The sequence below is a fragment of the Eutrigla gurnardus genome, assembly GCF_963514095.1.
Source record: "Eutrigla gurnardus genome assembly, chromosome: 1".
NCBI lineage: Eukaryota > Metazoa > Chordata > Actinopteri > Perciformes > Triglidae > Eutrigla > Eutrigla gurnardus.
Window position 1 is genome coordinate 17,683,578 of NC_139915.1, and position 13,136 is coordinate 17,696,713.

At 43.1% G+C, this 13,136-nt stretch overlaps 1 protein-coding gene across 1 annotated transcript; it reads right to left on the minus strand.

The window, feature by feature from the left end:
- Positions 1 to 9,577: 9,577 nt before the first annotated feature.
- On the minus strand, positions 9,578 to 12,456 carry LOC311019546 (E3 SUMO-protein ligase ZBED1-like). Its single transcript, XM_084019069.1, has 3 exons — positions 11,992 to 12,456; positions 10,482 to 11,092; positions 9,578 to 10,275 (listed from the first exon to the last, which is right to left on the minus strand). Exons 1-3 carry the CDS (start codon positions 12,257 to 12,259, stop codon positions 9,856 to 9,858), a joined length of 1,299 nt encoding a protein of 432 aa, XP_083875195.1. The 5' UTR covers positions 12,260 to 12,456; the 3' UTR covers positions 9,578 to 9,855.
- Positions 12,457 to 13,136: the final 680 nt, after the last annotated feature.

A 13,136-nucleotide genomic window follows, 5' to 3' on the forward strand; every position in this document is an offset into this window, starting at 1 on the left:
CCTTGATAGGCCATCTTCCATTAGATCAAGCTAATGAGTTAAAGGCTCTGATTGAGATATTTCCGGTTCTCTTTTCTGACACGTTCACATGTACAGATATCAACGAGCATGATGTAGATGCTGGCAATCTTGCCGATTCGCCAGCGTTTCTATCGTGTAGGGGCTGAAAAAAAGTGTTGGATGCTGAGGTACAGTATCTGTTGGACAATGACTTGGCTGAGCCCTCCCGCTCTAGTTGGGCATCACCTTGCTTACTTGTGGCTAAGCCAGAAAAAACCTTTCATTTCTGCATGGATTATCGCAGGTTAAACAAGGTAACTAAACTAGATTAATTCCCACTCCCCAGGATGGATGATCGTATAGATCAGGTGGGTGCTGCGCATTATGTTGGGCTCAGGAAGTGTCGGCATTCATCACTCCCTCTGGCCTCTATTCATACTGGGTCATGAGTTTTGGTTGCGGAATGCACCCGCGACGTTTCAGAGATTGATGAATCGGGTAATTGCAGGTCTAAAGGGGTGTGCGATTTACCTGGATGATGCTGTAGTGGCAAGCAACACCTGGTCGGAACACCTAGCCCATATAAGAGCACTTTTTGAGCACTTGGTAGCCGCTAAGCTAACAATCAATTTGGCTAAATGTGAATTTGCACGCGCCACCGTAGTCTACCTGGGGAAAATAGTAGGTCAGGGGCAGGTTTGTCCAGTGAGGGCGAAGGTCTTAGCCATCGACCAGTACCCCCCCACTACTAAGAAAGAACTGCAGTGTTTTTTGGGGATGGTGTGTTACTATAGAAGCTTCTGTAGTAATTATTCAACGTGGTCTGTCGACTTACGAACCTCCTGAAAGGATGGGTGAAATTTGCTTGGACTGTAGAATGCCAAGACACTTTTGATAATGTCAAGTCACTCCTCAGCACTTCACCTGTGCTGGCGGCCCCCCGGCAGGCCGTTCCAACTTCAGGTGGATGCCAGTCAGGTGGGTGCTGGGGCAGTACTTCTCCAGGCTGATGATGGTAACATCCAGCGTCCGGTTTGTTACTTCTCCAGGAAGTTTAATAAGCACCAAGAAAACTACTCTACTATAGAGAAAGAAGCTTTAGCCCTCATTTGGGCATCAGGGCATTTTGATGTTTATTTGGGGGTTGGCACGCAGCCCTTGGTGGTCAATTCCGACCATAACCCCCTAACATATCTGCACATACTACACAATCCCAATCAGAGGGCTTTATTTTTACATCCCTACCACTTGGAAATTCGTCACATCAGGGGTGTGGACAATGTTATTGCGGATGCATTGTCTCACTCTTGGGTTACTGAGTGATGTTCTGTCTCTTTGTCTTCTGTCCCTCTTGTTCCCCTTTTCTCCTGTTGTCCGTTCCTTAAATATGCTTTCCAAGGTACCTAGATTGCCGGTGGAGCAGGAGTAGAGGTTTGAGAGTGGTGGTGGGGTAATTGAAATTGGGCATTTCACTTGGTGGTGGTTGGTGTGATGGGACATCAACAGCAGTCCTTTAGACCTTAGTGGTATTGTGTTTGGTGGCAGTTTGCATATATATATATATATATATATATATTAAACAATTACAGTACCTCACATTCATTCTGCCAACCCTTCCTCTTCTGTATCCCTCTCAATATTATTGAATTAGGACATAGCTGTAGTTCTAGATTAAGGTCAATCCACAATCTCCTCTAGTTCTTACCCCTCTCGCTCTTTGTCCAATAATGTCCTCCATTGTTGTCCAAACCAAAGAGCTCTAGCTCTGATTCATAAGAAAACTCATTATCTAAAAGTATTTTCACATGAATCAATGTGAAAAAGCAAAATATTGTAGCAATTTAGAAACCAAAGGGAAATATTAGCAGAGAGTCTGACAAATACACATTCCTCTGTGTAACAAACATGCTCCTGCTCATAGGTCAAGACGTAAAAAAGGCAAAGCAGGAAGTCAAAATTGAGGCCCGGTGGAAATGGTCAAAACAAGCAGCGGCATACTTTGTAAACGCATCTAAAGTAAATACTGAAGCACTTTAAATAACTACGTAGCCCCTGATGTCTTTTTGAATATGGGGATCAGAGATTGTGTGTGTGTGGTTCTAAAACAATAAGTGGGTCATGGGCTGCTCCCCTTCCCCGTGGCAGATTGTGTCAGCAGGCACTGGACCAACTGGCTAGGAAGATCCTGTTTCCTTTTTCACCATACTGCAATATTGTACTGTATTAAAATGCATCGAAAGAGGGAAGTCATTAATAAAGTATAGCACAGTTAGTCACACACAGACACACACGAATACACATACTTTTTTTAACCAAAGTTCAGAGTAAATGTATGTTAATATATTTGAAATTGTGCTGCAGTTTTAGTTCATAAGAATACATTTTTAAGTCAGACAGTTAGAATACCCAACAAGCATTATATCACCATATATACATTTTTCTCATTTAAAAATGGGCTGTATCCATTTTGTTGGATTACACTTAACAGTTTGCTAATACCAGCACATAAAATGCAAATAGATCCCTTCATACAGGGTTCACCATAGACCAAGCTTGCCTTGCTTGGCCAGCTTTGTTTTTCAAGAAGTTCTACATGGTTATTTTGAGAGACTTTAATTTATGCTAAGCCTGTATTTGCCCCTCTGCGGGGAGCAGTGACATAATGCTATAAGTCACACTAGACACTAACAATAGCCACGGGCCACTGGTCAGCTCTGTTTTTAGATGACTGTTGAATCATTTGAAAAAAGATGTCACTGCTTTGCTATTAAGTGCTTTGCCGTTTCCAGCCGGGGGCATTGGCTGGCCAAGATAAATAACCTTCTTTGCAATGTTAGCGGATTTCTTTCCTGGCTAAACAACTAAGCATGACAAGGGCTGCTGAACAGTGTTGTTCGAGCATCGCTCCCGATTTTGGTGTCAAAAGAAAAATGCTTGACAAAGACATTAATGTTTTATTACTGCCCATAAACACACTGTCAACACAGCCGGCTGAACTCTGTTTGTCAAATTATTTGGCTCAGGCATTGTAGGCGTCAGCAAAGAAATGGTCTATCAATACTGTGGCATTTCCCATGAGGATATTTCCCAGTCATAACTCAGCTCTGGTGATCCCATGAGCATGAGAGTGAAATGGGAGAAAAATAGATGGCACACAGTAGAACACATACATATCAATCACGTGTCGTTTTTAAGATTTTTAAAATCTTATTGACACAATATCATTAACTTGATTTTTGTGCACAAGATTAAGATAAATAATGGTCGCCTTTAGGGGCTCCCTAGCAACCTGTTTTATATCCGCAGCTTCTTGTCTTGAGGGATCATTGCGATGGAAAAAAACCCTGAATATTACACTCAAGTAAAAGTTATGTTAATTTAAAGTTAGGTTACTCATGCACAAATAAAAGTAGTTGACAGTACTTGGATAAAAGTCAAATTTGGGTCAGTTGAAATGCTCTTTGAATGAAAGTTGCTACATTACATTCTTAAAAGGGGACAGGGGGATTAAGTACAAATAATGTTAAAAGATTATATATTATACTACTGTTAAATAAAACAACAGGCCACAAAATACATTTCATTGGAGTGAAAACCCCCCCACTTGTTTTAAATATTTATCACATCTGCACTACTGCAGTTGCAGTACTATATGGTGCCACTTTAGCTACAATGCTAGCTGGAGTTACAGCACTGGCAGGACACAAGCTACAAAGCTGCATCTGTGGATGGAAAAAGATAACATCGGAGAAGGGGCTAAAGATCCATCAGAGCAGAAAAAGAGTGAGTGTTGCGAGGGGCCTCGCATTGACCACTATTTCCTGAGAGGTAGGGCAAATCAGTCGATTGAAGCCCAGTGGCAGGAGATTCACCACAGTCCACAGGGTATCAGAATCCCAGACAAAGCCCAACCAAGCACGGATTCACCAACGGACATGGGTCCAGAGCCCACTCAGCCACAGACAGCAGTAGAGAGGAAGATGAATAGACGAAAGCCTCAAATATTGTGGCCTATATCCTGCCAGAAACAGGAGTGGGAATCCACCAACACAGACCTTGTCCATCTCCTAGAAGTGGAAAGAAAGCTGGACAAGATGGAAGAAATCATCTACAGCTATGGACGGAGAGATTTGGGATGAAAAGCCAGAACCAGAGGACACAGAAGGCCATCTGAAGTCCAGGAGACAACAAGAGATTGAGAGACTTGTGAAAGAAAGAAGGTGCCTGAGAAAACAGTGGAAGAAGGCAACAGAAGTGGAAAGAAAAGGGCTTGAGGCAATACAGGGCAACATCAAGCAGCGTCTTGCAACACTGTGAAGAGCAGAATGCTTGAGAAAGCAACATAAGAAGAAGGAGCGATCGAGGACTGCCTTCTACAGAGATCCCAACGAGTTCACTAAAGACCACTTTGTCAAGGAGAAAACTGGGATCCTCAAAGCACCCATAAGGGAAGTAGAGGAGCACCTGAGGCAGACCTACTCTGACAACCAGAGTGCATGTGCCAGTCAGCTTTCCGGATGACATGCCACCAATCCAACCTCTTGAGCACCAGATGGAGACAAGGCCCCCTACATGGAGCAAAGTTGAGAGCACAGTAAGGCGGGCAAGAACAGCCTCAGCCCCTGGGCCCAATGGTGTTCCATATAGGCTCTATAAGAAAGTACCTGCTGGAAGCTGATGTAAGTGGCATGGGAAAAAGGAATCATACCAAAGGTATGGCGAAGAGTGGGAGGGATCCTGATTTCCAAAGAGAAGAATTCCTCAACCATCAACCAATTCCACCAGATCAGTCTTCTGAATGTGGAAGGAAAGATTTTCTTCAGTGTTGTGGCCCAGAGGCTCTCAGTATTCCTGTAGTACAACTTTGTTGACACCTCAGTGCTGAAGGCAGAGATAAGTGGATTCTCAGGATGTCTGGAACATGCAAATATCATCTGGCACCAAGGTGCAGACGATTAAGAATGAGAAGAAAGACCTGCATGGTTTTTTTTAGATCTTGCCAATGCCTTCGGGTCAGTGCCTCATGAGATTTTGTGGACAGCATTCAACTTCTTTCAAGTACCAGAGAACATCACAAGGCTAGTCAAAGCCTACTTCCGGGACCTCCAGTTCTGTGTTACAGCACAGGCTAGTACAACTGCCTGGCAGCACCTCGAGACAAGCATAATGGTGGGCTGTACCATCTCCCCACTAGCGTTCACCATGGCAATGGAGCTCATTATTCATGCATTGCGATGGGTGGTTAGAAGGGAACGATTGAAGAGTGGGCTGCGTCTTCCTCCAATCAGGGCGTATATAGACATCAAAATGTGCATGAATGGAGTTCAAACCCAGCAAATCGGGTGGACCTCAGCCAGAGGCTCACTCTCCCACCCGAAATTGCAGCAACCAACCTGCGACCAGACCTGGTCCTCTGGTCCAAGCCTGGCTGACATGTCTTCATGGTTGAGCTGACTGTCCCATGGGAGGATGCCATCGATGAGGCATTCGAACGGAAGAGGCTGCGGTATGCCAACCTAGCAGCTGAAGCAGAGGGGCAGGGCTGGAACGTGAGGGTGTGGCCAGTGGAGGTCGGCTGCAGAGGCTTTGTAGCAAGGTCCAACGCAAGGCTCCTGAAGGAAGTAGGGATCAGAGGGCAGGCCCAGGGGAAGGCAATCAAAGAACTTGCCACTGCAGCGGAACGGAGCAGTCACTGGCTGTGGCTGAAACGTAGAGACGCAACATGGGCTGCCAATTGACCATGCGGTGCCACCGTGCGACACACACCCAGGAAATTGTTGTTGATTTTTTTATGCTCAAACTTTTCACATTAAAGCTGACATGAAAATCTGTGGGAAAATTACAGTTTTCATTTTCAAACAATCATCGTATCATTAGTGACATGATCATTTCAAATATGCATGATAGTGTAGAAGAGTTACAGTGTGGTCATATTTCCTATGAAGCATGTTATTGTAACGAGTGAAGATGATGACCTTCACTGCGCCGAATCCAATCATATGGTGCCTGGGAGTTTATTATTATGTGATACATGGCGTTTAATACAAGGCCTAATGGTCAGTTTATAATTATCAGGATATATCTTCGGGGTTCTGTGGAAGGAAAGACACTGAGCTGATATGCATCATTGCTGGTAATAACAATAATAATAATAAAATAAATAATTAGCGCTGTACATGATAGTTAGATAGCTTAATTGATTGTGTAAATAACAATCAAACTTTCTTATCACACACACACACACACCTACACACACGGAGGAGCTGCAAAATATTGCTGCTTCAACACATATTTGTTGTCGTTTGACGTTTCAAAAACAATATTTTCACTGTGATCCAGAAAGTGTTTTTAGACACGCTCCTGTATGGTGCTATATGTTTAACTCACCATCACATTCAACTGCTATATATATAGAAAGGGCACCTGGACAGATGGTGCTGCACCAGCTGGACCTCTGCCTGTGTACCTGTGTCCTATTTAATTCCTGCATTATGTTCCTTTGAATCAGAGATCTCATTTGTATACATTTTTTTCGAAACAAAAAAAGAGACATGATACTTTGAAGGAACAGGTGAGGATTTTATATATATACACACACACACATACTGTATACACACAATTACAAATTGGTGATGAAAAAGAAAGTTGATTAAATAGTAGTAAACATGCACATCCTCATCTCACTTTTCATGAATTATCTTATTGTGTCTGAAAAAACTGCACCGTTTGTGTGGGGTGGATCAGGGAACATCTTACGTGGTGTGCACATTTAAACACAGGATCCAGGTTGCTGTCCAATCCTTTATTTGATGGATGGTTTACGGATGATTTTGTCTAAACAGAGGATGTGAAAATATAAACATTACTGATCTTACATAACAAAAAGTCAAAATGGTAAATCAGATAACTTGAAACTTACTTAATTAATGCATCCTTTATCTCTTTAAACAACAGGTAAATGGTAAACTCAGGAATCTATTAAATGAAATAAACAATGAAAGATCAGTTACTTGGAACAGTGATACAAGGTCATTATTCAGAGGAAAATGTCCAATAACTCACATCCATGTGCTTCCTTTGTTCTTGCTGGGGTTTGGTATGGAGACAACAAGGAAGCCACATGGGTGAAGGGCCAACCTATATAGCCTTGGGGGGCGTGGTCAACTCATTGAGTTGGTGATGCAGGTAGCTTGTCTTGGTATAGGTGATTGACTTGTGATTTAACAGTGTCCGTGCATCATAGTGGCCCGATCAGAAAATCCTTGTGTCCGGTGTAACTCATCAATAAATATGATTGATCATTAATCACAATGATTGATGAGTTACACCAGACACAAGGATTTTATCGTTTACCTCTTTTTCTGAGTTTTAATCGTGTAATCCAGGAAAGAAGAAACTGCAGCTTGATGATAGTAGAAAACACACATTCTCAAGGTGGAGCTGAAGTGGTCTTATGTAATGGCCAATAAAATAATTGTGGGTTTAACTTTTCTCTGTGTTGTATAGGGGACAAGGACCACACTATACTCACCAGGCACCACTTTTCGGGCATATGTAGAGAAGCAAAATACTTGGGGGTAAATTTACTAAGACCGGCGTTGTTTGCGCTGTTGGTTATTGCGAGATCGCAAACAGCGCACGCTGTGCTTTCTCATTTTGCGTCGTATTTATCAAACCTGACAGCCACCGGGCAAACAGCGCATACTCCGCCCTCAAGCGTAATTAGCACTCTAAAAACAATGAATGGGCCCGCATGTTTCTAACAGGGATCTTGAATCGACAAAAAAGAAAGTGCTAAAAAGCACATAATGAACCCAGGATATGGTAGTGTACAACAGGGCACAGGCGAGGATAACCAGTTCAGGTCCACCAGAAATTAATGTCGAGTAATGTGCAGCAAAACTGCGAAATGCGACGAAATAATGGGCAGATACAATAACTGGTTTGCGCAATTAATGGAATGGCCAGAGCATAAACCAAATGATGTCGCTACCAGCAAGAGACGAACGATCGCTCTGCAGCAATGCAGAGGACCCTCCGACGTTCCATCCAGACCTGAGACATGTAGACCTGAGACGTCCAGACCTGAGACATCCAGACCTGTGACATCCAGACCTGTGACATCCACAACAGTCTAAGCTAAACCATTCCCTAAAAAATAATAAAGAACACAAAAACGGAATTGTTCCAGGCTGCGTTGATTATTTATTTTCTTAATTTTTTGAAGCTGTTATGTCCATATGTATGACTATGTTACAACATAGCAATGATTCATTCATGTATTTATTATGGACATGACGACTGCACTGCTCGGTCGTTTCTTTATGGATACGAAATCAAATCTATGAGGAAAACGTTTTCGTTTCTGCGGTGAGTGGGAGGGACGAGCGCGCGCCCGGCACTCTACTGCTAATGGCTACGGGGTGATTTGAAGTGAGTAACTCCATGCAAAAACACATATTTATGTCATTTCACCACACTATTTGAGATAAACGAGCGCTGTCGTGTCTCGTAAGGACCCGACCTGTGTTGCACAGGTCTTGGAATTATTTTCTGAGGCCCAGAAAACACTTGCCCCTATGGGTTAGCATTGGAGCTATTCTGGAAGGCTGGCAGGCAGGTACACATCTCGGGCTAGGTCAAGTCAATTTTTGTCAGGTTTTTTGCTTCTAATAAGTCAGGATGACCCTGGGGACAACGAAAATGGGGTCAAAAATTACTGGATTTCTCCGTTAAGAACGCTTGGTGAATGAGTCCATTGAAACCGGAAAGGTCCGATGAAGTCATTTAGCATAATAATTCAGATTATTTTTCCTGGATAACAGGCTGTTGGATCAATGGGATTCTGTCCAATGGGATATTTTTTGGACATGGGTATAATGTTCACCATCTTAGTTTAGGGTATTGACATACTAACATACTTACTTCCCCTGTCTTGCTGTCGGGTCGTTGTATGTGTTCATGGCTGTTCGTTCCCTGCATGCTGCACTACCTTGTGTTCCGTAGAGTTACGTGTGTTCCTGTGTCCAGCCTCCTGTGTCCATTTGTGGTTTTGAGTTATCGTAAGCTTTTCTTTTTGAATGCGTTTTTCCCATTATTTTGGCTGTGTGATTATGCCGCGATAGGTCCATCCATCGTCTACAGATTATCCTCACGGGGGGGCTGGAGCCGATCCCAGCTGACATTGGACCCTGGACAGGTCATCAGTCCATCACAGGGCTGACATGTTGAGACAGACAACCATTCACACTAGGGCTGCTCGATTATGGCAAAAATCATAATCACGATTATTTTGATTGATATTGTAATCACGATTATTAAAGACGATTATTCATTGATTTGAGAACAAGCATTTATTGAACTTTGAACTCTGGTATTTCTTTTAACACGATAAGTTTGAACTGAAAAACAAGAAAAATGCAAATAAATAAGAGAAAAATATATGATATAAAATGAATTAAATAATATGTAAAAATAAAAAATAAACACTATCTCAGACTTAAAGTACTATACACTGAAACAAAATGACTCTTCTTTACCATAAAAAAAAGTCAACTCCAACTATGGTGTAATGCACTTGCTACAACAACCTTACCTAGTACTGCAAAAAACACTGTAGTAGTAACAATCAGTAACAACAAACAGTTAACATGTTAAAACTATATTTTGAGGTAGAGGCACATTCTTTTGGCCAAAATTAGTATTAACAAGAATAAACTGACTGACACGCACTGTCAAGAAAAATTAGCTGCCAAAACTTCTTTTTAAACCTTTTTTAAAAACAAAACAAAAGTAGTTGCCACCCAGTCCCAACTCCCTCATCCAGGCTCCCTGCAATCTGCCACCTGCAACCTCTTAAAGGTTTTTAGCCAGGAACACCAGTCTGTTCACTTGGTCTGGTTTCAGGGATGAGCGCAGGCAGGTGACGACATTACCACCTGTACTGAAAACCCTCTCTGACGAGGCACTTGTGGCTGGAATGCAAAGATATTTCCTTGCCAGGTTGGAGAGCCGTGGGTATAACTTCTGGGATACCTTCCACCACTCCAGTGGGTCCGCCTCAGTGTCCAGTGTCCCTGCCTGGAGGTAGGACTGTAGCTCAAAAGCTATGGCCTTGTCCTGGTCCGGTTGCAGAGCAGCGGATGTTGGAGCTGTGCCTTCAGTGTGCTTGAAGAAGCTGCCCAGGACTTTCTTCTTCTTTCGTGCACCACCAGCAGCAGCAGCGGTGGCATCAGTGTCATCAGCAGGAGTCACTGCTCTCTCAGGGGCCTTCTCCTGGGAATAGAGGAGGAGGAGGAGAATATTGTGAAGAGAAATGATTAACATGTTTAATCTGACTAAATGGTTATGGGTATTCACAACTAGAAATAATAAAATATAACTTATATAACTTTTGTTTACATTAAATTACATTGTATTTACTGTTATTATTAGTACCATAGTATTGTTATTATTATTATCATTATTATAATTATAATTACCATGACAGTCTTCATCTCAGATGACAGTCTTTCTTCAATTGACCCACGCTTGTCTTCGCTCACATATGTAAGCTTGAACCTTGGGTCAAGGGCTGAGGCCATGTCCAGCAGCTCTTGTGTTGGTGCATCATCATATTTCTCATTGAGATAGCCCACGATCTTCTCCTTGATGGACTTTGCAAGGTCTGTGTCGTCCTCCTGCACAGCCAATATGGATGTGTTGAAAAGGTGGAGAGTTGGCTTGACAAAAGACACACTCACATATTGCTCCCCAGAAAGTGCATCGGTAAATTCAACGAGAGGGCTTAGTGACTTGTTGATGGCCTCCAGTACATCGATGTCCTGCCATGAGGGGGTAAGGTGTCGGTTTTTTGTGTCGTTGTAGAGGACCTCTGCAATGGCCTTCTGCTGCTCTAGGACCCTGCCAATCATAGCCTGCCGAGACCCCCACCTGGTTGGACACTCTGTCTTTAGAGAGTGTTCAGGCAGATTCAGCCTCTTCTGTACATCCGTCAGCTCCCTCTTTTTTTTCCAACTGTAGGAGAAGGCGCTGACCACTTTTTTGCAGACCCCCATCGCACGGCCAATCCTGTGGTCCTTCATTGCATTCTCTAAAATTACAATAAATATAAACATTTATCATCATTACCATCATCATAATCTTCATAAGTGTATCAATAGGCTGGGAAATAGGAATTATTATTATAAGGAATTAAATACATTATCGCGTGTGTGTGTGTGTTAGATAGATAGATCTACGGAAGCCCTAAACGGCCATGCATACATACATTTTATTTCATCCGTTTTCTCGTGATAACGAGATAATTTCCCTCCGTTTTCCCGTGATAACGAGATAATTTTACTCCGTTTTCCCGTGATAACGAGATCATTTTTCACCCGTTTTCCCGTGATAACGAGATCATTTTGAAGTTCGGTAAAGTTGGAAAGATATTCACAGAGTCGAACTTCCGGGATTAATAAATCAGAAGTGAAACGTTTTTCAAACACAAATGATGCCTCTGTCTCACCGTAATATCACTACGAGCTACAAGCACCAAAACCCAGATTTTTTACATAAATAAGCCGCCCCGCGAGCTGAACGGAGAACATTGATCTCCATGCGCAACCGGCAGCCGGGCGAGTGCGCACCGTCTGCAAATTGCAAGACAATAAATAACTCCACTGTTATACAGTAGGCTACAGAGACTCCAAAATCACTACACACATCAAGGGTCTCTTTATGGTCAGTTCGAATCTGTGAATATCTTTCCAAATTTACCGAATTTGAAATCTCGCCTATCACGTTTCATTTGTTATCTCGTTATCACGGGAAAACAGAGGAAAATTATCTCGTTATCACGAGAAAACGGATGAAATAAAATGTATGTATGCATGGCCGTTTAGGGCTTCCGTAAGATCATAGAGTAGCTCACATGATATATTCTACATGATTTGTTATTAATAAATTGCATCACACAATCAGGAGAAGGAAACCTACTAGGCTACTCACCTATGGCCAAGTGGAGTCTGTGCCCAAAGCACTGCAGCCTCATCCAGCCATTGAGTTCAGCTGCCAGCTTCATATTTGAGGCATTGTCTGTTGTAATACAGACGAGTTTCTCTTCGTTCAAGTCCCATGCAGCCATCGCTTGCTTCAGGCCGTCGGCTATATTAACCCCTGTGTGGTCTCCGGGGAAAAATGCAGTTTGGAGACAATTCGTCTTTATGGTGAAATCCGCGTCGATGTAATGAAGCGTGAGGCTTATATATGGCTCCATGGTGCGGCTCGACCATAGGTCCGTTGTAGTGGCAAAATATAATGCTGTTGACACTTCTCTTGCAACTTTTCTGCGACATTCGTCATAAAGGGCAGGCAGCGCAATTCTGCTGAAATGGTGACGTGATGGTAACACATACCGCTTGTCCAATGTGTTAATCAGTTTCTTGAACCCCGGGTCGCTAACGGTGTTGATAGGGCACATGTCTTTGGCAATCATGTATGTGATGGCATCCGTTATTTCTTTATGCCTGCGGGAGCTGGGTGGATATGCGGTGGCACTGTAAAGTGTGTCCTTAATTGAGGACTGCGTGGCGGTGGCAGGAGTCAAGGAGCTTTTCATTTTTGAGGTTTTTTGTTCCTTCACTGCTTGGTCGTGTATTACTCTGTGTGTGGACTTCAAATGGTTAAATAAATTGGTCGTGTTCCCTTGAGGGGCAGACACGGTCGCGTGACATATCTTGCACAATATCTTACTTTGTTCCGGGTCAGACTCCTCGAAACCGAAGTGTTTCCACACCACAGAAGTTGCTTTCCCTCTCTTCGCGACCAAAGGCTGCCTTTCTGCCATTTTCGACCGTCTTCTTCGGACACCTACTGGCAATACGCACCGGCGTGGCTGAAAGCGAAACTTTTCAGGCAGGGGCGGGGCGGAGCGGAGCGCACAGGTGGGGATGGAAGGGTTCGCTGCATTTACCATACAAGACACGGCGTGCGGCAGAATGATCGTTTTATTACGATTATCTTGTTTTCATGATTGAGGGAAGCCAAAATCGTAATCGTAATCGAAATTCAATTAATCGCCCAGCCCTAATTCACACTCACATTCACACCTATGGGCAATTTAGAGCCATCAATTAACCTATCCCCATCCTGCA